The sequence below is a fragment of the Nycticebus coucang genome, chromosome 12 (assembly GCF_027406575.1).
Source record: "Nycticebus coucang isolate mNycCou1 chromosome 12, mNycCou1.pri, whole genome shotgun sequence".
Classification (NCBI taxonomy): Eukaryota; Metazoa; Chordata; class Mammalia; order Primates; family Lorisidae; genus Nycticebus; species Nycticebus coucang.
In genome coordinates, this window is record NC_069791.1 from 71,360,545 (window position 1) to 71,382,093 (window position 21,549).

Genomic DNA, 21,549 nt, shown 5'->3' on the forward strand with positions numbered 1-21,549 from the left:
TCAAAAGCACCTGGGCAACACAGTGATACCCTCATTTCTACAAAAATTAAAAAAAAAAAAATTTGCTGTGTAGTAGTTCATAGCTGTAATCCCAGATACTTGGAGGCTGAGGCAGGAGGATCACTTGAGCCAAAGACTTTGAGGTTGCTGTGAGCTATAAGGACACTACTGCACTCTAGCTGGGGTGACAGCAAGATCCTGTCTTAAAAAATAAAATAATTTTTTAAATTGAAAGTAACATTGTAGAAACAGTTGCTATGGTCTGAACTAGAACCTGAAGGCTCATCAGGGATGGTGCCTGTGGCTCAAAGGAGTAGGGCACCGGCCCCATAGCCTGGAGGTGGCGGGTTCAAACCCAGTCCCAGCCAAAAACTGCAAATAAATAAATAAAAGCTCATCAGAGTATTAGCTCATTGAAACCTTAAAAGATAAATAAGGTGGATTTGGGTCTGTAAGGAAGGAATTACTGGTAAGGCATTCCAAAAAGCAGTATGATAAAATCACAGAGGAAAGATTACATATAGCAAGGCAGTTTCAAGGGACACGTGTGAGGATGAAGTCTCAAGGTGCCAGGCTAGTTTCAGACTGCTCTCTCCCGGCTCTAAGAATCCAGCCACTCTTCCATGCCCTCTTCTAATCTAGTTGGGCAAGTCAACTAGCTTTCCTGTTACCCTTTATGTCCCAGGCTTACAGGCAGCAATCTAAGAGAAGGCAGCAATGTCAATGACAGCAGGAAACCAAGAAATGGGAGGATTTCAGGGGGAAACGGAAGGAAGACATGACTTATTTTTGGCAAGTGAAGTTTAGGATGACAAAGGAACTTTCACTGGGGGGCCAGTATACAGTCATTCAACAAATATTGGGTACCTGCTACATGTCAGGTACCACACTAGGCACAACAGAAACAGCAGGGGAAGACAGTTTTATCATTTAGCAGGAATAACAGATAGAAAATGCCTAATATTAAATATGAAAATAGAATTTGGCATATGCTAGATAACAGGTGATATTTATCTATACCTGTAACCATCTATACAGATCATAATTGAAGCTAACCAACAAACACTGTGCTGAGTGCCAGGAAGACATGACAGATGTAAATGATTCCATCCCACAGGGAGCTTACAGTCAACTGAAGAAACAAGGCAGACCCACATATGTGGCCAATGGACAATGTGACATCGACTCATGTGACTCTCACCTGACAGAGTTCTCAGCTATAAGCAACAGAGGCCACCTCTGGCTAACTAAAGCACAAAAGGAAATTGGGGAGCTCAGGGAATCACTAGGACAGCCCAAAAAAACTAGGTTGGAGAGAGGTCTCACACTAGGAACAATGGCCCCATATCACACCTTGCCCCTGTCCACCCTGCATGTGCAGGACACTGCAATTGGCACCACTCTCCTGTTGCCCTAGAAACTCAATCCTCTCACCCTTTGGGGTCTTATTTACCCCCCATCACATCACACCCACCTCAGTCCCTCCTAGACCAAAGTTTTAGCAAGTACACAGATAGGTAATGCACAGATGAGCAGAGCCCCACAGACATGCCCATACTGTGCCAATAAAGAATGCTACCAAAGGCTCAGCATCTGTGCTCAGTGGTTAGGGCGCCGGCCACATACACCGGGGCTGGCAGGTTCGAATCCGGCCCCCACCTGCTAAAAACAACGACAACTACAACACAAAAATAGTTGGGTGTTGTGGCGGGCAACTGTAGTTCCAGCAACGTGGGAGGCTGAGGCAAAGGAATCACTTAAGCCCAAGAGTTTGAGGTTGCTGTGAGCTGTGACACCACAGCACTCTACCAAGGGTGACATAGTGAGATTCTGTCTCAAAAAAAAAAAAAAATGCTACCAAAGTGAATATCTGGAAATTTGACTGCTATTATGGGAGGTAGGTCTAGCTGCCCCTAGATTCACAAAGTGGGCAATTTCTATACTCTAAGAAGAGGGGTTAGAGGAAAGTGCAAAACATGACAAACATCGTTATTATTATTTTGTGCATCTGTGGCCCTGGGTAGAGTACACTGACGTCATCATAGCTCACAGCAACCACAATCTCTTGGGCTCAAGAGATCCTCATGCCTCAGCCTCCTGAGTAGCTGGGACTACAAGCACTCACCACAACGTCTGGCTAGTTTTTTCAATTTTTACTAGAGACAGAGTTTTACTCTTACTTGGGCTGGTCTCAAGCTCCTAAGCTCAAGCAATCCACCAGACTTGACCTCCCAGAGTGTTAGGATTACAGATGTGAGCCACCATGCTAGGCCAAGAATGACAAACATTGACCACAGAAAGTGTTCAAATGTTCAGGACTATTAGGGGCAGCATATGATAAGGCCCTATTGTGATAGCTCATTAAAAAAAATAGGCCAGGTGCAGTGGCTCACGCCGGTAATCCTAGCACTCTGGGAGGCTAAGGTGGGAAGATTGCTTGAGCTCAGGAGTTCCAGACCAGCCTGAGCAAGAGTGAGACCCTGTCTCTGCTAAAATTAGAAAAATAAGCTGGGTGTCATGGCTTATGCTTATAGTCTCAACTACTCAAGAGGCTGAGGAAGGAGGATTGCTTAAATCCAGCTAGACTGACACCGTGGCACTCTAGCCCAGGGCAACAGAGTGAGACTCTGTCTCAAAATAGATAAATAAATAAAAATAAATAAATATTTTAAGAAAAAGAAGTATAGCACTTCGTCTGGTGAAACCATCAGGGAGCTTCCAGACAAGGTGGAAGGTGAAGGGGGGTCAGGTGGGTCACTTGGTAGAAACAGGGGTGTAACACAGCAAAAGAAGGAGGAAGAGAAGGGAGTGACCATGCTCTTTTAAACAACCAGCTCTCACATGAACTAAGAGGGAGAACTTCCTCATTACCACAGGGAAGGCACCAAGCCATTCATGAGTGATCTGTCCCTCTGCAATTACCTCCCACTTGGTGTGGCCCCACCTCAAACACCCAACACTTCTGTCAAATTTCAAGGAGAGGTTCGGCGCCTGTGGCTCAAGCAGCTAAGGCGCCAGCCACATACACCTGAGCTGGCGGGTTCGAATCCAGCCTAGGGCCTGCCAAACAACAATGACGGTTTCAACCAAAAAAAAATAGCTGGGCGTTGTGGCGGGCACCTGTAGTCCCAGCTACTTGGGAGGCAGAGGCAGGAGAATTGCTTGAGCCCAGGAGTTGGAGGTTGCTGTGAGCTGTGATGCCATGGCACTCTACCCAGGGTGACAACTTGAGGCTCTGTCTCAAAAAAAAAAAAAAAATTCAACAAGAGATTCTGAGAGGACAAATATCTGAACTGTGTTACATGGGAAGGTGTCAGTATGGTTTGTAAGACAACACAAACACTATCCCTACCCATGAAGGAGAATCTTACCTTTCCTATCTTCTCACTTATACAAATGGCACCAACTAATCCTCCAGGGTCATCTTTGATTATTCTCCCATCTTCTCTACTTAGATGAATGATCAACTTCAGTTGAATGGCTCATTAGAGGTATCTCTGATTTATCCCTCTCCACTTCATCTTTGTGTCTGGATTCCCAAAACCACCGCCTAGATGACCTTCTAGCCTTCCAGTCATACTTTCAAACTGTCCCACATATAAGATTATTTTCTTTTTTGCCTGAGCTCACAGGTTTGAGACCAGCCTGAGCCAAAGCAAGACCTCATCTCTAAAAATAGCTGGGCATTGTGGAGGGCACCTATCATCCCAGCTACTTGGGAGGCTGAGGCAAGAGAATCGCTTAAACCCAAGAGTTTGAGTTTTCTGTGAGCTGTGAGGCCATGGCATTCTACCGAGGGCTACGAAGCAAGACTCTGTCTCAAAAAAAGAGAAAAAAAGATTATTTTCTTAAAACTGTTTTCACCAAGTTATTCACCAGCTCAGACAATCATGACTCCCAGTTGCCTCCTGAATCAAATCCAAACTCATCTCGATTGCACAGGCAGTATTTGATCCACTAACTCATAGATTCTCTGCCTTCATCATTCGCTAGTGAAGAAGAAAACCAGTCTGCCATCTTAGAACTGCTTCGAACCACTTGCAGTCTATGATTCTACATGAGCAAAACCCATATTCCTAACAATTCTCTCATGAATCTTATCTTTTCTGCATTTAGGCACACCACATTGAAACAAGGAATTCTAGGAAGTGTCAGCTTTCCAAGAAGTGTAGGAGTGTACATCTCTAGAGCTTCCAAACTTCCACAGGCTGTTGTTTAGCTCTCTGCCCTATGACTTTACCTCATTGCTCATTACTTCCTTATACACTTACCTTCTCTTCTCGTCCATGAGCATATTTCTTTTTATTTGTTTTGTCTTCTGCCTTTTTTACACACTTCTATTTCTTCTCTTCACTATATAATAATGTGCCCTTTATAACTCTAACAGCTTCCTTTATTGATTTTTATTCTTGACTTAATAAATAACACCAAGATAGTTTGGCCAACTATCTCTGCCATTAATAACTCTCTCTCCCATTGGTATACACCATATACCTTAGGCTTGCCATTTGTATAGGCAGAGGAGAAAAAGAAACAAAAGTGAAAGGAAAAAGAAGGTTAAAAAAAAAAGTTGGAAAGAAGAAGGAATAGCTGCCATTAAAGTGTTTATAGTGTGCTAGATACTTTCAGTACACCACCTTGGAAGATACATACTGCTGTCCTTTTCTTTTGCAGTTTTTGGCTGGGGCCGGGTTTGAATCCACCACTTCTGGTATATGGGGCCCGGGCCCTACTCCTTTGAAACACAGGCGCCGCCCAGCTGTCCTCATTTTTTTTTTTTTTTTTTTTTTGTAGAGACAGAGTCTCACTTTATCACCCTCGGTAGAGTGCCATGGCATCACACAGCTCACAGCAACCTCCAACTCCTGGGCTTAAGCGATTCTCTTGCCTCAGCCTCCCGAGTAGCTGGGACTACAGGCGCCCGCCACAACGCCCAGCTATTTTTTGGTTGCAGTTCAGCCGGGGCCGGGTTTGAACCCGCCACCCTCGGTTTATGGGGCCGGGTTTGAACCTGCCACCCTCGGTTTATGGGGCTGGCGCCTTACCGACTGAGCCACAGGCGCCACCCCTGTCCTCATTTTTTTTTTTTTTTTTTGGTAGAGACAGAGTCTCACTGTACGGCCCTCGGGTAGAGTGCCGTGGCGTCACATGGCTCACAGCAACCTCCAACTCTTGGGCTTACGCGATTCTCTTGCCTCAGCCTCCCGAGCAGCTGGGACTCCTGTCCTCATTTTTAAAATGAAGAGATGGATGGTTAAATAACTGGCCTGAGGCTGTACATTTTAGTAACGGTTAGAGTCAACATTCCAGCCCAGCTGAATTAGGTCTACCCTCTTGCTACTAGAGCATGTTATCTCCATAACAAAGAACAAGAAAAAAAAAAAGAACATAAAGCGGACAAAGACAAGGTCTTACCAACATTTGCTTTAGGTGCTACTCAAAAATAACAGCATGATTTGTTCCAAAAAAATCTAAAAATAGGTATTAAGTTTTCAATATGACAAAATTTAAGATTTTCTCTTACTCTTGTAACCTCTTTAGATTACTGCATGGATAAATACACACACACCTTCACTCAGCTGAAAAGCTTCTATTACAATTTACACCCTCCTCATCTTTACATTTAGGTTTGTATTACATTAGTTTTGACTCACATTAGCCTTTTAAGATTCTCTTTATTTCTTCTCCTCTTGCCTAAATTCACATTCCTCTCTCTTTCTCTTACACCGCTTTTACATCAGCCCCTCCCTTACTCTTGTATTTCTTTCTTTTTTTTTTTTTTTTGTAGAGACAGAGTCTCACTGTACCGCCCTCGGGTACAGTGCCGTGGCGTCACACGGCTCACAGCAACCTCTAACTCTTGGGCTTACGCGATTCTCTTGCCTCAGCCTCCCGAGCCGCTGGGACTACAGGCGCCCGCCACAACGCCCGACTATTTTTTTGTTGTAGTTTGGCCAGGGCTGGGTTCGAACCCGCCACCCTTGGCATATGGGGCTGGCGCCCTACTCACTGAGCCACAGGCGCCGCCTACTCTTGTATTTCTTATCTCCCTCATTTCCTACACATTTCTCTTACTTTAAGACAGAGCATCAGGCCAGGCCAGTAGCTCATGCCTGAAATCCCAGTACTCTGGGAGGCAGAGGTGGTAGGATCACTTGAGGCCAGGGGTTCAGACCAGCCTAAGCAAGAGTGAAACCCCATCTCTACAAAACAGAAAAAAATGAGCTGGGGGTGATAATGGGTACCTGTATTCCCAGTTACTAGGGAGGCTGAAGCAGGCGGATGGCTTGAGTGCAGGAGTTAAGATTGCAGTGAGTTATGACACCACTGCATTCTAGCCTGGACAACAGAGTGAGACTCTGCTGTCCACCTCAAAAAATAAGATTATAGTGTCATGTCTAGCAGGTTTTCAGTAGATAATTTAGTCTGAGCTCTATATTTTCCTCATTTGAAAAATGAGGAGATGGACTTCCCCAGCACTTCCCTTTGTTTTCCTGTTTTCTAGGTCATTCCTTCTCTCCTACACATAATCCCTAACCTGGTCCCTCTCAATTGCCCACATCCCTTCCACTAGCGCCCCCTGCTCTCTCACGAACTTTAGTGATGCTCGCATCTCAATCACTTAAGTTCTCACCTCTTTTCCCGCCTTTATCACCACCACCCCCCCATGGTTCCAAAGCTCCAGGACTTCATTGTCTTCCACCCCCCCATCCTCCAACCAACCCACAAGACAGCTCTGTTACCATGACGACCGAGCTACTCAAAGCTGAAGTCAAGGACCTGGTTGCCATGGCTTCCCCTTCTCCGCCTCCAGCCCCGCCCGCGCGCCGAGCAGTATTGGCGCCTGCGCAGAGCGTAGCGCGGTGGGGCTGCCAGCCTGGGCGGGACGGGGCGGGGCTTCAGCCGAGAGGGCAGGCAGGGGAGAAAGGATAAGAAAGGGAGTGGAGCTGGCGCCTACGGTGGCCGAAGTGGGACGCGCCGAGCCGGAGGAAGCAGGATGGTAGGCTGTGCTAAGAGTGAGGGGAGGGGGAAGTGAGGGGCGTGGGCTGCACCTGCAGGGGTCCTTGGGGGCCGCCCTGGGTCTGAGCAGCTCTTTCTTCCCTCTGGTCCTCTGAGGCCTCACTTACCTGGCGGGTGGGCGAGGCGCCCTCGGAAGGAAGAGCTGGAAATGGCATTCTGGAGAGGGGCGGGGTGGGGGCGCGTTTGTGGGACAAGGTTTGACTAGGGGGCGGCGGGACCGTCCTGATCCGGGAGGAGCGCTTGGGTCTCGGTCCGAGGGAGCCCGACCACTGTCGCAGGGATTGAAGGAGAGGGGCGCGGGAATCTGCTCGCGGACGGACGGAACCGGGGGCGCGGGTCACCGAGACCCTCTTCCCATGCCGCCCTGACGGAAACGCAGGGCCCCTGCAGGGAGCAGGGTATAGGAGGGGATAGTTTCCGGGCCCAAGGAGTGATCGTCCTGCCTGAGTTCGTGGCCATGCTTGCCTGGAGGCTGGGCCGAGGTGGGAACGAAGTGAGTGGGCTCGACGTCTTCGTCTCAAGGATCCAAGGTTTGGGATCCTGAGCTCCGGTGTTCTTCCTTCTCCGCCCCCTCCCCTGGTCTCACTCCCTTTCCGGAACCCAGGCCTTCTGTCTTCCTGCGTGCTCCCCACCCCCCACATCTTAGCAGCCCAGAGCTCCCTTGCGCCCGTCTGTTCTCCTCCTTACCCACCACCACCAAAAAAAAAAAACCCAAACCGTTATTTTGATTTTAGCCTACTAAGCTAGTACTGTTCCATACACCTGGGATCCAGGTTATGTGCATGGAGAGGAGAGCTTCTGGGAGAACAGATAACTCCAAAATGTAGCCCAGAACTTCTGGAACTGGGAAGCTGGGTACAGGGAGTAATGAGGATTCAGCACTCCATCCCACCTCACCTAGTTTGCTCTGTCCTACAAATATTCCTTAAAAGAACCTCCTGGGTGGTGGGCCTTGAGAGACCGAAATTTGTGAGAGATTGGTCACCCTGTGTCTGAAGGTGGAATGGGCTCTTAGCAGGAGGTGATCTAAAAGGATGAAAAGTTAAGAGAAAACTATCAGGGGCCAAATGGCTGGATGGCCGAACACAGGAGGGTGGAATTTGGGCATCCCAGGACCATGTGTGACATTAGACATACATAATGCAGAGAAGACTATCCCTGGGCATAGGCCTGGCACTGGAGAGCAGTTTATTTGAAGCATCATTAAGGACTTATGGCTAAGATGGGGTAGAGAGTTGAGGTAGCTTCTTGAGGAACAAAATACCCAATTTCAGCATGGTGGTGGATAGAGGGAACATGGAGGAGAATAGGCATCTCTTTGGTACCATCTGTGGACTTCTTGTCACAGGTGTCAGAGTTGTACACCTTTGGAAACAGGTCAAGAAATAATAACCATAATAAGACCACGTAATTCCTAACATGTTATAGTGCCTGCCATATGCCAGACCTTGTTGTGTACATAATTTAATCTTTTCTAACAACTCTGCAAGGTAGGTACTTTTGTCATCTACATCTTACAGATAAGGAAACTGAACCCCAGAGACATAAAGTAATTTGCTCAAGGGTACATAGAAATAATAGAGCCAGGATTTGAACCCAAATGGTAGGCTCAGAAGCTCTGACTTGCCCAAAAGGAAAGGCGCCTGCTGGTGGGAACACCCAGGGTGGAGAGCAAAGGGCTGGATTTGTGAAGAAAGTAGGAACAGGACTGTAAATAGAGACAAGTTAGATGGGATGAATTTGGAGCTGTGTGTTTATGCAGGAAAGAGGCTCAGAGAACCAAATGCCTGACCCTCACTTCTGCCCTCATCCCCCTAGATGCGATTCATGCTGCTATTCAGCCGGCAGGGAAAACTGCGGCTGCAAAAATGGTACCTGGCTACTTCAGACAAGGAGAGAAAGAAGATGGTTCGGGAACTTATGCAGGTTGTTCTGGCTCGCAAGCCCAAGATGTGCAGCTTCCTGGAGTGGAGGGACCTCAAAGTTGTCTATAAGAGGTGATTCCCCACCTACTCTGCCAATGTCCTTCTGAATTAGAATTTGGCAATGGGTTAAAAAGGCTAAACGTTTTGGATAAAAAGCAGTCCCTTAGTTCAGGGAGACCTGAGAGCTAAGAAAGTCTGGAATACAGTGGAAGGAAGCTACCTTTCCTTTCCAAACACCCCTTGAAGAAATTTTTGTTCCCCACTTGGTTTTGCTGAAACCTTACCCCTGCCTCAGGTACATACTTCTGTCCCTATCTTGTCCACTGCACATGTCCCTTGAAGTCTCATTCACCAGAGTCCTGCCCCATTTTTCCCAACAAACACAGACACACACACACACACACCCTTTCCAGTTCCTTCTCCACTGAGCAGGTGAATTAGTTGGCTCAGGTTTTTGCTGAGTCAAACTGAGCAGGTCAGAGGGCAAGAAGGAAAGAGCATGCGTCTATGCCTGTTTGTAAGAGAGTGCTAAGAGGCTACACAGCATACTCCACCCCACCCATGTCCAGTCAGGGCCCAGACCCCAGGGCTGGTTGTAGGTTTGAGGCTGGAATGCTGGGTCCTTAAGCAAGTACCTAGCTATGCCACATGTGCCCCTCTCCTCAGATATGCCAGCCTCTACTTCTGCTGCGCCATCGAGGGCCAGGACAATGAGCTCATCACACTTGAGCTGATCCACCGATATGTGGAGCTCCTGGACAAATACTTTGGCAGCGTAAGTCTCCCCACCTGCCCTAGTTTCCGTACACAGCAATCCCCTCTTGCAACTAAACTTTAAGGCCCTTCTAGCCTCTGCCCTGGAAATCTCAGGGGAGAGGTGAAGTTAGAGCAGTGAGAACTGTAATTAATCTCCCTTTTTAATCTTTAAGCCTATTAGCCTTATCCCTTAATCATCCCTGAGCAGGTGGGAGGGGGAGAGTGGGAGCAGAATGTGGCACTTAATCTCCACATAGAGCCTAGCTTGGACTTCTCCCCTAGAGACCAAGTTCAGATTTTATCAATGGTTCCTGATCTTGCCTTTGCATTGGTATCTTCTGGAGAGTTTTAAAAGTAGCGATGCCTAGGTCCCACCCCCAGAAATTCTGAATGAAATTATCTTGGGTATAACCTGGGCATTGGCAGACCACTCAAATCTTAGATAAGGAATAGTAATAACTCCATAATTTATATTCCACTTAATTTACAAAGTACTTTCAGGTTGTCTGTTTATTTCTTATTCCATCCTATAGGTAGGTATTGGTATCCATTTTCAGATTAGAAAACAGGCTCAGAGACATTCAATGGCATGTATAGCAGCTGGTTAGTGGTAGAGCCTGCTTGGAACTCAAGTCTTCTACCTCATGGTCCAGAATCTCCTCCCTCCCTGCCTCACAGTGCTAAGAAGAGAGACTAGCTGAGCTTCTGATGGGAACAGGCCACAAATTTTGGGGGGAAGGCAAGGAGAACCACAGAGAAGGGTAGATTAGGGCAACTAATATTTCATGATCAGGAAAAAAGAGGCAAGAGAGAAAAGCAAAAGCCAAACAAAGTACTAAGTCCTGGAGGTTGTGAGGACATGAGGCCGGGGGTGAGCACCCAAGGTGAGAAGAGTGGTCCTGGGAAAAATGGTCGCTAGGAATGCACCCTGAAGTTCATCTCAGCCTCTCCCCCTTGTCCCAGGTATGTGAACTGGACATCATCTTCAACTTTGAGAAGGCCTACTTCATCTTGGATGAGTTTTTGATGGGGGGCGATGTCCAGGACACCTCCAAGAAGAGTGTGCTGAAGGCCATCGAGCAGGCAGACCTGCTGCAGGAGGTACGGGCCAGAGACAGTGAGGAGGAGGAAGAGTACCCTGGCAGAGGGTGCCCTGCCTCTCCTGGACACCCTGCCCGCCACCAAGGGGGTCCCCCTCCATGTGGCATATGGCCCCCACGGCGCTCCACTCTACAACTTGCCCTCAAGCCCTGACCCCATGGTGTAGGAGAAGGGTGGCAGACAGCCCATCAGTACTCCCCTTGTTCCAAGCTCTGTCCCTCTCCTAAGACCTGAGATGTCTTGTCCCAACCAAACCTCTTTCATCCCACGCTTCTCTTGGCATTAGGGTTGCTTAGAGAATTAGAGAAGGAGCACATTGTATATCACTCTTCCCTGATTTCTGCCTCTCCTTTTTTACACACACATACTCAAAAGCCTCTGCTGCTCAGGAGCAAAAGGCTATAGGGATCTGGGAGCTGGGGTTGAGGTTGCCTGGATGGTGGTTGCCCCTGCTATCCAGCACTCCCACTTTCACCTCATTACTGCCTGCCCCCTCTCTGTTGTGCCACTGCTGAGCCTTGGTGCAGGGAGATGAGTCACCGGAATCTGCAGTGACAAGGAAGCGGCCTGAGTTGGCTCTGAGGAGGGGGAGAGATGGGGGAGTAGAGGGGGCTTCTCTCTGCAGTGGGAGAGAGGCAGAGCTAAGCTGGCCACCTCACTGGTCCAGCTTCCCCTTCACACATACACACACGCACACACCTGTGCCCTGGCACACACACATACCCATGTTATTAGTGCTCTGCTCAAGCCCTAATGACTCATCTCTCTGCAGTCTGGTTCACCTTCCCTCAGGGACCTGGTGCCAGGCTCCTACTGCCTCCCCCCACCCTGAAAAGCAGGACCCAACCATTTGTACCCCCAGTCCCCTAGTGGCAGGTTCTCTTCTCCCAGCCCCAGCTCCACTCCCTCTGTCCCCAGGTACTGGGTAGAGTCTATGCTCCACTAGTGCAGAGCTTTGGGTTCTCTGACTAGTGATGGGCACAACTTGGACCCCATTTGCCATCATTGACTGGCTCTGGATATCCCTGGGGGCTGGCAAGCTGCTATGAAAGGCTTGCAGCACTCCAGCCTTGGGCTCACATTGGCTTCTCTCCCCCTCCCCGTGTCTCTCTGTGTTTCCTTCCATGCTTCCTCGTGATCACTGTCGTCTTGCCCACCTTGTCTGCCTCTCCTGGTGTCTCTGCGTCACCCTCTGTCTGTCTCTGCTTCAGGAGGATGAGTCGCCACGCAGTGTGCTGGAGGAGATGGGTCTGGCATAGCCCGCACCGCCCAGCTGGGCATGGAGATGGGAAGCTGGTGGGGAGCTGGGCATGAGTGGCTGCTTCTCGTCTGGCCCAGGGCCATTTTCTTGGTGGGACCCAGCTGCTCCTCTGCTGCCTCACCTCTTGGAGTGAGATATAGGCTCAGGCCCTTCAAACATTCCCTCCCTCCTCCCCCTACCTCCTGTTTCCCCTTTCCCTCAGAAGGTTCTAGGAGCTAGGAGACAGGAAAATGTGACTAAGACAGGGGTGCTATTGGCTTTCATTCCCTGCCTTTGAAGAACCAATGTTACCCTAGATATCCTCTCTTCCTTATAACTGTAAATATATAAATATGTCAGGTTAAAGGGAAAAGGTTTTCAGGGCTCTTTTCTTCCCCCATGCCCATGACCTACCTCCACCCTCCCCCCAGCCAGCCAGGGCAGCTCCTCTATCTGGGAGGGGCCTTCCCTATAGTGAGAGGGAAGGCATTTTCCTTTCCCTGCCCACTCTTCCTCCTTAACCATAGTGGGGCCTCTGTCCAATGCCAGGGGAGGAATAACATAGTTAATTTTTTTCTAACCTTGCCATTTTGAGGAAAGGAAGGGTGGGGGGAAGGGCAGGCTCGGTGGGAGCTGGCCCTGTCCCTCCTTCACTCCAGTTCTGGGCAAGACAAGAGCTGGGGGAAGGTGGGCCTGAGGGTAGTGTCCGCCTTTATGTCCTTTCTTCTGAAATAAAAAGAAAAACATTTCTGAACTTTGCTTGCATTGGGCTCTGTGGAGGAAGGTAGGGCTGCTGGCGTTAGTCAGGAGGCTAAGGGCACTCTGCCTATTAGCCTCTTACCAAAACTAGGATTGCCACACTTGGTAGGAAAAAACAATAGAGTGAAATTTGAATTTCAGATAAACAACAAATAACTTTGGTGGTGGTGGTGAGGAACTGTGTCCCGTGCAATGTTTGGGACATACTTAATTCTAAAAAAAATCCGATGTTTATCTATAAATCAAATTTAGGTGTCTTGAATGTTATCTGGCCATTCTACCCAGTGCCTCTCCGAACAAACTGCTGCTGGCTCCCTGAGTTGCCTTCACCCTTCACATGGGTCCACTTCTCTATGATTTCATTTGTCTGGTTTAATTTTAATTTTATATGGGGAGAATAGTCAGGAGTTCAAGGCTATCTAGGATTAGAAAGGAGTTAAGTGGGGGAAACCAGCGTTTCTCTGTGGCTGCCATCCCCTTTTCCCCATTTCTTGTGAAGTACCTAGGACCAGGGACTTTAGGGAGCAGTTAAGGAAGACAGGTGCCTGAGCAGACTCAGCATGGTGAAAAGAAGAGCTTTCTCAGAGCCCAGAGCTGTGGCAGTTTTTGTGTTATGTTTCTTTTGAACCGGAAGCTTGCTGGCTTATCAGACAATTGATTCTTTATCCCATTCCACTCTGCTGTTCTGTCAAGCCCTGGAGACAGAAGCGTTTAACTACCACCGCCTCCCAGATGAGTCTGAGCCATATTCTACCCCCAAATACGGTTTTGGTGATTCCCCAACCAACCCTGGCTTTGGTTTGGGGGTAGGGAGCAGGAGGACGTTGAGTATTGTGGCCGGCGCTTCCCTCACCGCCCCTCGGCAAAGAACACAGAGGCCCAAGGGGACGGGTGAATAACCGAGAACAAAGTCCTAATAAAATAGTCACTTTTATTTCTTAGCAAAACTATTTCCTCCGTGAGGGGTATTTACAACAGAGAAAGGAATGAAGGGTAAATTCACGGCGACTTGGGAGTGGGTGGAGAGGCTCGTGGGAGGTCCAAAGGGCTGGAGACAGACACACTTCACGTAATTAACTGGAACTGCTTTTTCCGGTTTTTGACTGGGACGTCCGGAGAAGGACTTGATGGGCACAGGGCCCCTCTGTGGGGGAGGGAACTCGCACAAACCACCGCCCACCTGAGCTGGTCCCGGATCACCCGTGAGAGTTTTGGGAGCTCGGGCTTGGGACCCAGGAAGAGGTCAGACAGGTACCCGGAAGGCCCGGGGGCGGGACGGAGGCGGGGCGCATGCAAACACCAAGAGGGGAGGGGACAACACGGAGGGGGGAGTTGCGCGCTCCGAAGGGGCCCGTGGGGGCGGGGCCGGGGCGGGTCACGGGCGCCGGAGCAGCACGTGTTCGATGTAATTCTCCATCTCTTCCTGCTCTTGCAGCCGGCGCTCCTCCGCCTCTGCCTCCTCCTGCGCGCGCCGCGCCTGGGCCTCCCGGCCTGGATAGTGGCGGGAAGGTGGCAAGGCGTGGTGATAGTGACGGTGGCGCGAGGCCGCTGGCTGCTGCAGTGTTCGCGGCCGGATGTAGTTAGGAAAAGGGTGGTAGGGCCCTGGGGAAAACACCTCGTCCTCCTCCCGATCCCAGGGCGGGAGCACCTCATTCCAGTCCGGCAGCTCGTCTCGAGCGGGAGCGGGGACCGGGGGCGGGGGCTGCGGGGAGCGGACGTGGGTGGGGGCAGGGGCAGCCCGGGGGGCCGGCACAGGCTCGGGTGGGGCATTCTTCTTCCGCTTCCGCTTCTCCTCCACCTCCTCGATGATGCTGACCACGTCGTCAGCTGGCAGGTGGAGTTTGGTGGACAGCTCGATGAGGCTATCGATCGTCTGCGGGTCCATCTCCTCGTCGTCGTCGTCCTCCTCCCCGCCCTCCTCTGCCCCCTCAGCCTCTTTCCGCCTGTGGCCGGGCGTCTCCTCCTGGGAGCGCTTGTCCTCCGCTCCGGCTTCTCCGTCCTCCTCCTCCGCGAACAGTAGCGCGTTCTGCCTGGCCCTCTCCGCCTCCTCCGCCTCTGCCTCCGCCTCCGCCGCCTCCTCATCCTCTTCCCCCACCCTCTCCTCCCCGCCGCGTCTCTCTTGCTCCGCCTCCTCCTCCTCCCTTTGGTTCTCTCGTTCCTCTGCGGCCTCCTGCAGCCCCCGACCCCCCAGGCCGCGCTGCCGGGCCCCGCCCTGCAGCAAATACTGGAGCAGCAGGTCGGAGGCGAGGTCTGCCAGACGCTCTTCCTGCGCAGCGGCCTGTCGCGTAGCCTCCGCCTGCCTCCTCCCGGCCTCTACCTGAGCAAGACCTTGCTGTAGAAGGCGCTCCCCCGCCTCGGAGCCTCCCAGGAGAGAGCTTTCAGGCTGGCGCACCTTGAGGAACGGGGCGCCCAGGCCTTGGTACGCCTTGGACAGGGGTGCCAATGCCTCACCTACGTGTGTTTTGGAGGGAGTCACTCCATCCCCGAACTGGTGGGTTTCGGGAATGGGCCCGCTCTCGGGCATACGCGCCTGGAATTGTGAGGGGGCCGGGGGCCGCAGGGGCGCGCGCTCTGGAACGCGCGCCTGGAACTCTCCCCAGGAAGCGCGCCACACGCGCTCTGGCCCTGGGCTCTCCAAATTGACTCGGGTCAGCGTGTGCGTGCGGGTTTCCGTCTCTGCTGCCGCCGTCTCTTGCTGGCGCTTAGCGCTACTTGGACTGAAATCTCGCAGTTCCTGGAGCAGGGACGCTAGCGCCTCGAGGTCATCGGAGGGGTCTCCCGCCTCGGACCCATTCTCCTGAGTCTGAGGGCGAGGCGGAGCCGCAGGTTCCTGGGTCTCTGGCGCTGGGAGGCTGTGGGTCTGGCTACGCACGGTCTCGGTCAGCAGAGCTTCAGCCGCTTCTTCCGCTGGCTCTTGCTGGGAGTCTCCCCGTGCAGGGGGAGAGGCTGGGCGGTCCAGTGCCTGCAGCAACACCGTGGCCAGCGCCCGGGGATCCACCCCCTGGAAAAGCTCTCCCTCGTCCTGCGGCTCGGAATTTCGAGCAGCTCGGACCTCTAGGGCGCTGCCATCCTTTTGCCCTGGCACTGGGTCCCCAGCTACTGGCTCTTTATGCTCAGAGCTGAGGGGAGGAGGCTGCGCCTCAGGGCGACCCGGGGGCGCTGCTCCTAACCCCTTGATCAGTAGAAGGAAGCAGAAGAGGGTGGAAGCCAGCAACCTGAGGGATTTCATGACCAAGGGACTGCCGGAGACTGAAAAATAGAAAGGGCCAAAGAAAGAGGATTTCTGTAAGAATTACCCGCTCTCTAATTCTACATTCCCTCCCCCACCTTTAAGCAGGATATCCGGGGCTTCCCTGATCCCTCTAACCTTACCCAGAAAAGGGACGTTTAGGAGCACAGGAGGATGTTGTGCCGATCTCTGGAATCGTGTAAATGGGAAAAGAATGCCTGAAACCTCGCTCACCCAATGCCTCCTCGCCCCCTTCCCTGAGCCATCTCACTGCCATCGCCCACGTATTAAGCAGGAAGGATAAGGGGGGAAAAAATCTCTGCTCCCTCCCCATAGGACTTCCCGGATGGTGCGTGGGCGACTTAAGCAAAAGAAAAGCTGAGACTCCCCCATTTACCAGGGACCCTTACTGGGGCTCCCGCTGTGTTTTCTACAACCCCATCTAGGAGGCGAGCGAACCATCCCTCACGCCCACGGCTGCCGAGGGTTTGAGGGACAGACAGCGGAGTATTTACCAGCTGGTGTCACGACGCGGGAGGTGGAGAAGAGGGTCGGGGTGGGGTGGGACAGGGAAAGATCGGGACGCGTCCGCCTCGGCTCCGAGCGGTGGCTGGGGTATGAGCGCCGGTCTCAATCTGGTGTCCAGTGGGCTGGGCTCAGCTGGGTCGGCGTAGCTCCGGGCGGCTGGCTCGCTCCGGCTTCAGCACGCTGGACAGCGCCCGCGCCTCCACCGCCTTATAAAGGGGAGCGCGCAGGGTCACGTGGGAGAGCCCCGCCCCATTGACGTCAATGTTCATTCATGGGGAAGCGGGCGGGCGCTTGGAGGAGGGAGGACGCCCAGCGATTGGAGGGTGCCTGCCTCGCCCGGCCTGCGCCTGCGCGTTGGGCCCTTTGGTCGGAGGGGTGTGCGCTAGAAGAGCTCCGGGAAATGAATGAATGAAGGAAGGAATGAATGAAATGCCAAGGCGGGCGGGGCGGGGGGCTATGAATGAATGAAGGAGGGACGAAGAGAAAAGGATGAATGAATGAATGGGGAAATGAATGGAAGTGTGGATGTAGAGGCGCTGGAAGGCGGGAGGGTGGGTTACAAAGCAACTTGCAGCTGCTAGAGCCGGTGTTGCTGAACCGAATAGGAAAGGGACAGCCCCAGCGTCTCACTGGGCACCAGTAGGAGATCAATACTGGGAACGGGGAGGATAGGGATTCGAAAGCCGAGGCTCCCACCCGAGACCGCACGGTCCATAGGGAACACACCCAAGGACGACGTGAACCTGAGAGAAGAGAGAAGCATCTGCGCGCCTGCGGGCGCTGTCCGCGGGTCTGCGGTGCAGGGTGGTGGCCCTGAGCCGGGGCAAATGGGTGGACCTTGCGGTTTTGATAATCCCCATGGAAAGGGTCCGAGTCAGAAGAGAAAGGGGAAAGACTGAGGATGTGTGTTCCTCTAGGTCGTGTCTGTTCACATCCCGTGCGTGTCTGAAGAAAAGGTGTGTCCTGTCCAGCTAACTGCCGCGTATGTCGGGGTCCCTGCTGTGCCCCCTTTCAGACCACGGTTCTCCAGTTTCTTTCCCTCCTGCCGCTTCTCCCCTTCCTCCAAGGACGTTTGGAGGGCGAGACCAGACCAGGTGGGGAGGGGGTTGCGCAGGTGGAGGGTGACTCAAGTCCAGCCCTTTCCACTGCTTAAAGGGAAGGTTTGAACGCGATGCGGTGGGGGGGGCGTGCAACGTCAGAGATAGCTCCTCTCTGCCACCAGACCCTTCGACCGTATCTCCTGCTGGAGGGGTTGGGGCTGGGGGCTTGGACAGCTAAAGGTTCCGGTGGTGGGGGGAGATGACGCACAGATTGCGCAAAGAGAATCCATCAGTGAGCCGGTCCGGTGAAGGGAGACCAGCCGTGGGCGGGGGGAAGGGGGGAGGACGGAAATGGGGAGGGGGCAGGGAAGAGGGGAGGGTGACATGGGGAGCAGTCACTGCAGGAATGAAGGAGGGGGAGGTAGGGGGCTGCGATGCAAGCAGAGAACTGTGCGGGGGCGTGGGCAAGGAAAGGGGGGAGTGACAATGACACACGCCAAACATACAAGAACTGCGGACATAGGGGTGCCCATGGGCGCACACAGGGCACAGCCGGCTGAGACTCTGGAAAGCAGCATGGAGTGTCAAGGGCTCAAAGACTCTTTCAGAGACAGTTCTTGTCCCCCTCCTCATCTCTTCCTGGCACTGACCCTCATTCTAACACCCCCACATACACCACACACATTCACACACTCACGTGCTTTCCCTCTATAACCAGCAGTGGCTTCTTGCTTCCATCAGTGGCTCGACTTTCCCAGAAGAAAGCCCATCAGCTCTGCAGGGAAAGAGGTGGGGAGGAGTGGAGCTAGAGGAAAGAGAGAAGAGATGGGGCCAGGGGAGGAGGAAGGAAAAAAGGAATCTGGAACAGGTAGAAGGAGCAGACTAAAGGAGAAAAAAAAACAAGGTGACTAGAAATTCCAAAGAAAGGAGGGAAAGGAAGGGACTGGAGACCCTGAGGCATGCCTCACCCCCCACACCCATACACAATTCTCCAGGGCCTCCCCCGCGCCCCTCTGGGGTCCCTTGCTTCCTCTCTCCCTTCTCCATCTCCCCTTCATTTTCCCAGCCTGGTTACAGAGAGCAGTGGGGTGGGGAGGGGGTCACGTTACCTTCTCGAGGAGGATGAATCAGAGTGAGATGGCTCAGACATCTGGAGAGGGGGAGGGGAAGCCATCGGAGAGAGAAGGAATGGGGGTAGAGAGGGAGCCTAAGGGGGCTGACTGAAAGGCTGATGGGGATTAGAGACCAAGTGCAAGATGGGGGAGACAGGCACCTAGAGAAAATGTATTTGCCTGTGGGAATGTGTGTGTGTGCGCGCGCGCGTGCGCGTGCTCGCACCTGTGCATGTGTGTTTTTGTGTGTACAGAGATTGATGTGCTACATCAAGAGAAAGAAAAAGAAAAAGTTGGAGAGAGGATCAATTGCATATTTAATCAGACTGAGAGTGGATGGGCATGGTAGTATTTCCAATCTAAATATGTGATCTTGTCTTCCAATCTGTGCCTGTTTTGCTTGTTTCCAGGTGTCTGTGTGTGTGGGTTCTGATCTCTTCTGAATGCCTGTATACCTGTGCAGCTTTGAGTCTTTGAGTGCACCTGGTTCTGGACGTCTGCTGGTATCTGATACATGTCTAGTTTGGTGGTACACAATCGTGTGTGTGTACAAGGGTGTCTACATTTCTCTGGGTCTTTCCATGCCTACTGGTATATGTGGCTGCTTATGTGGACTTCCCTTTGCTTGATCTTTTTTACCCCTCCCCCCATTCACCTTCCTTTCTAGATCTCTGTTCCACAAAGTCTCAGAATCCAAGCCACTCATCTGCAGCTGTGAAGTTCTGGGTCCTTGCCCCCTGTTTTCAGAGTGTTCCCCATTCCTCCATTTTCTCCCAACTCCCCATCCCTCCTTCCCTCCACTTAAGCTCAGAAGCCCGAGGAAGATTCTCAGAAATTGAAATACTAGGAGCCTCAGTCATCCTATGGTTGGGTGCTGGAGCACCAAAGGCAATAGGCTCAGGGATTCCACAGTCTGGGTCTTGACAACCCTCCCCCACCCCCATGGTCTGTTTCTACCTCTCTCCATCCCAGTTTCCTACCTGGGTCAACTCTCTCACACGCACACGCACACACACACACACACCCTACTAGAGATAAACTTCTCCTTCATGCTCTGCTGCCTGTAGGGGCTTCTGGAAAAGAGCTGGACTGGGGACAGATTCTTTGGATGGGGAGAGGAGGGAGCTGGCAGAGAGAAAGAAAATGGAGAGAAAGAGAGAGATAAGCAGAGAAAAAGAGAGAAAAGGCAGAGCTGAGATGGGGACCTGGAGGGGATGTCTGGCATTTGCTCTGAGTTGTTTGTAAGAATCCATCTCTCTTTGTCTTTGTTTCTGATTCATCCATACTCTCCAAGAGGGTAGCAGGAGAAATTGGGGTCCAGCAGAGTAGTGATCCACGCTGAGGATCTGAAAAGCCAGGGAAGGGGTTAGAGCACTGGGTCTTTTCTCTAAGAAGGTCTGGGAGAGAAATAAGGGCAGGGGCTTGGGGTCCTCGAAACTCACCGTTCTTCTCTTCTTCCCCATCCCCCCAACTAGTGACTCACCTCTGCAGCCTTTCATTGCGTCAGCCATGGAGGGGGGACAGGCAGGGAGGAGACAATTTGTAATGCGGGTAGGGTCTCAACTTTGAATTGAAGGACCCTAAAATGCACCCACTTAGACCTCATTGCCCTACCCCCTACCCACCCCAAGGGTTCAGAGTCCTGGGACAGATATCTGGGAAAGGGCTGGGGGGCAGTGGAGGGTCCAGAATGATTGAGTGATGGGAAGGGGGTGCGCACTCTGATTTTTAGTCTGGGGTCCCATTCCCTCAGACCCCCACCCACTCCTGAGTGGGGGAGGGGAAACCCAGCAAACCGGGGGAGGGCGACACCGCAGAGATGAGTCACCAAGAAAGCGAGAGAGAGAGAGAGCAAGAGAGACATAGAGACAGAGATGGGGAGAGACACAAAGAGAGCCAGCCACTGGAGAGACTGAGAAACACAAATACATATGCTTGCGGGCACGCGCGTGTGTGTGCACACACAAACACACATACACCATGAAGGTGATATCCAAAAACTAAGAGGAAAGAATGCACTTCCATAATCCTGAACCCCCCCCAACATCCACTTGTCACACATAGAACATACTACCATATAGTTACGCTGAGATTCTGAGACACACCCACTTACACAAACACAATGTCACATCTAGTCCAGCAGTCACCCAAATCTAAGCTAAAGATGTGTCCAGAGCAGATTTACATTGAAAGTCCTTATTCCTTTTAGGGGTGGTGGGAAGGAGTCAAAACACTCAGACTTAACCCTTTGACTTTAGAAATTCAAAACGTCGTTTCAGGGACTCATAGGCTGCACTGTGCACACACGACAATACACACAAGTCACCTGCCTCCCCATCCACACGTACGTAGTAACATCAAGCATCATACCCGTCAAAAACCACTTGGGGTACCTCATTATGGGGTACACCAGGCACGTTGTCTGGAATATATCCCTTCCAGATACCCCCCTGACTCGTACACACGTGTATAGAGACGCAGACACACAAAGACGTCCATGGACACACTCACACGGACGAAAACCACCTTGCGCTGCCTCGCCCGCGTCCGCGCCCGTCTTGGCGCCCCCGCGTGTTACTTTTCGGGATCGCAGTCTCCGCCGATCTAGAGCTCGGCTCCCGGGGGCGGTGCCCAGACTCCCTCCACCTTCTGCTCCCACCACGCGTTGCCCACCCAGAAATTGGGAGACCGAGGGCGGTTAGCCACTGGTGAGTCAAGAGCTGAGAATTTGATGCCTGGATCCTGGGGCTGAAGAATCTGGAATGCCGAGAGGAACTTGGGAGAAGAACCCACAGAATGCGGTTTGCAAGTCCAGGGGAAAGCGAGGGCCCAGGCTAGT

The 21,549-nt window shown here is 52.0% G+C and overlaps 2 protein-coding genes across 5 annotated transcripts; one reads left to right on the forward strand and one right to left on the reverse strand.

Moving 5' to 3' along the window:
* The first annotated feature begins 6,887 nt into the window (after positions 1-6,887).
* On the forward strand, positions 6,888-12,801 carry AP1S1 (adaptor related protein complex 1 subunit sigma 1). Its single transcript, XM_053555227.1, has 5 exons — positions 6,888-7,000; positions 8,839-9,017; positions 9,612-9,720; positions 10,665-10,802; positions 12,014-12,801. Exons 1-5 carry the CDS (start codon positions 6,998-7,000, stop codon positions 12,059-12,061), a joined length of 477 nt encoding a protein of 158 aa, XP_053411202.1. The 5' UTR covers positions 6,888-6,997; the 3' UTR covers positions 12,062-12,801.
* A 917-nt stretch (positions 12,802-13,718) lies between these two features.
* VGF (VGF nerve growth factor inducible) lies at positions 13,719-19,054 on the reverse strand. Of its 4 annotated transcripts, XM_053555226.1 has the most exons (5): positions 18,708-19,054; positions 18,296-18,373; positions 16,546-16,764; positions 16,174-16,219; positions 13,719-16,050 (listed from the first exon to the last, which is right to left on the reverse strand). In XM_053555226.1, exon 5 carries the CDS (start codon positions 16,028-16,030, stop codon positions 14,177-14,179), a length of 1,854 nt encoding a protein of 617 aa, XP_053411201.1. In that variant the 5' UTR covers positions 16,031-16,050; positions 16,174-16,219; positions 16,546-16,764; positions 18,296-18,373; positions 18,708-19,054; the 3' UTR covers positions 13,719-14,176. The 4 variants fall into 4 exon arrangements, with proteins under 4 accessions (XP_053411201.1, XP_053411198.1, XP_053411200.1 ...); XM_053555223.1 differs by lacking the exon at positions 16,174-16,219 and having other exon boundaries at positions 18,708-19,053; XM_053555225.1 differs by lacking the exon at positions 16,174-16,219 and having other exon boundaries at positions 18,296-18,403; positions 18,708-19,053.
* Between the last annotated feature and the right edge of the window lie 2,495 nt (positions 19,055-21,549).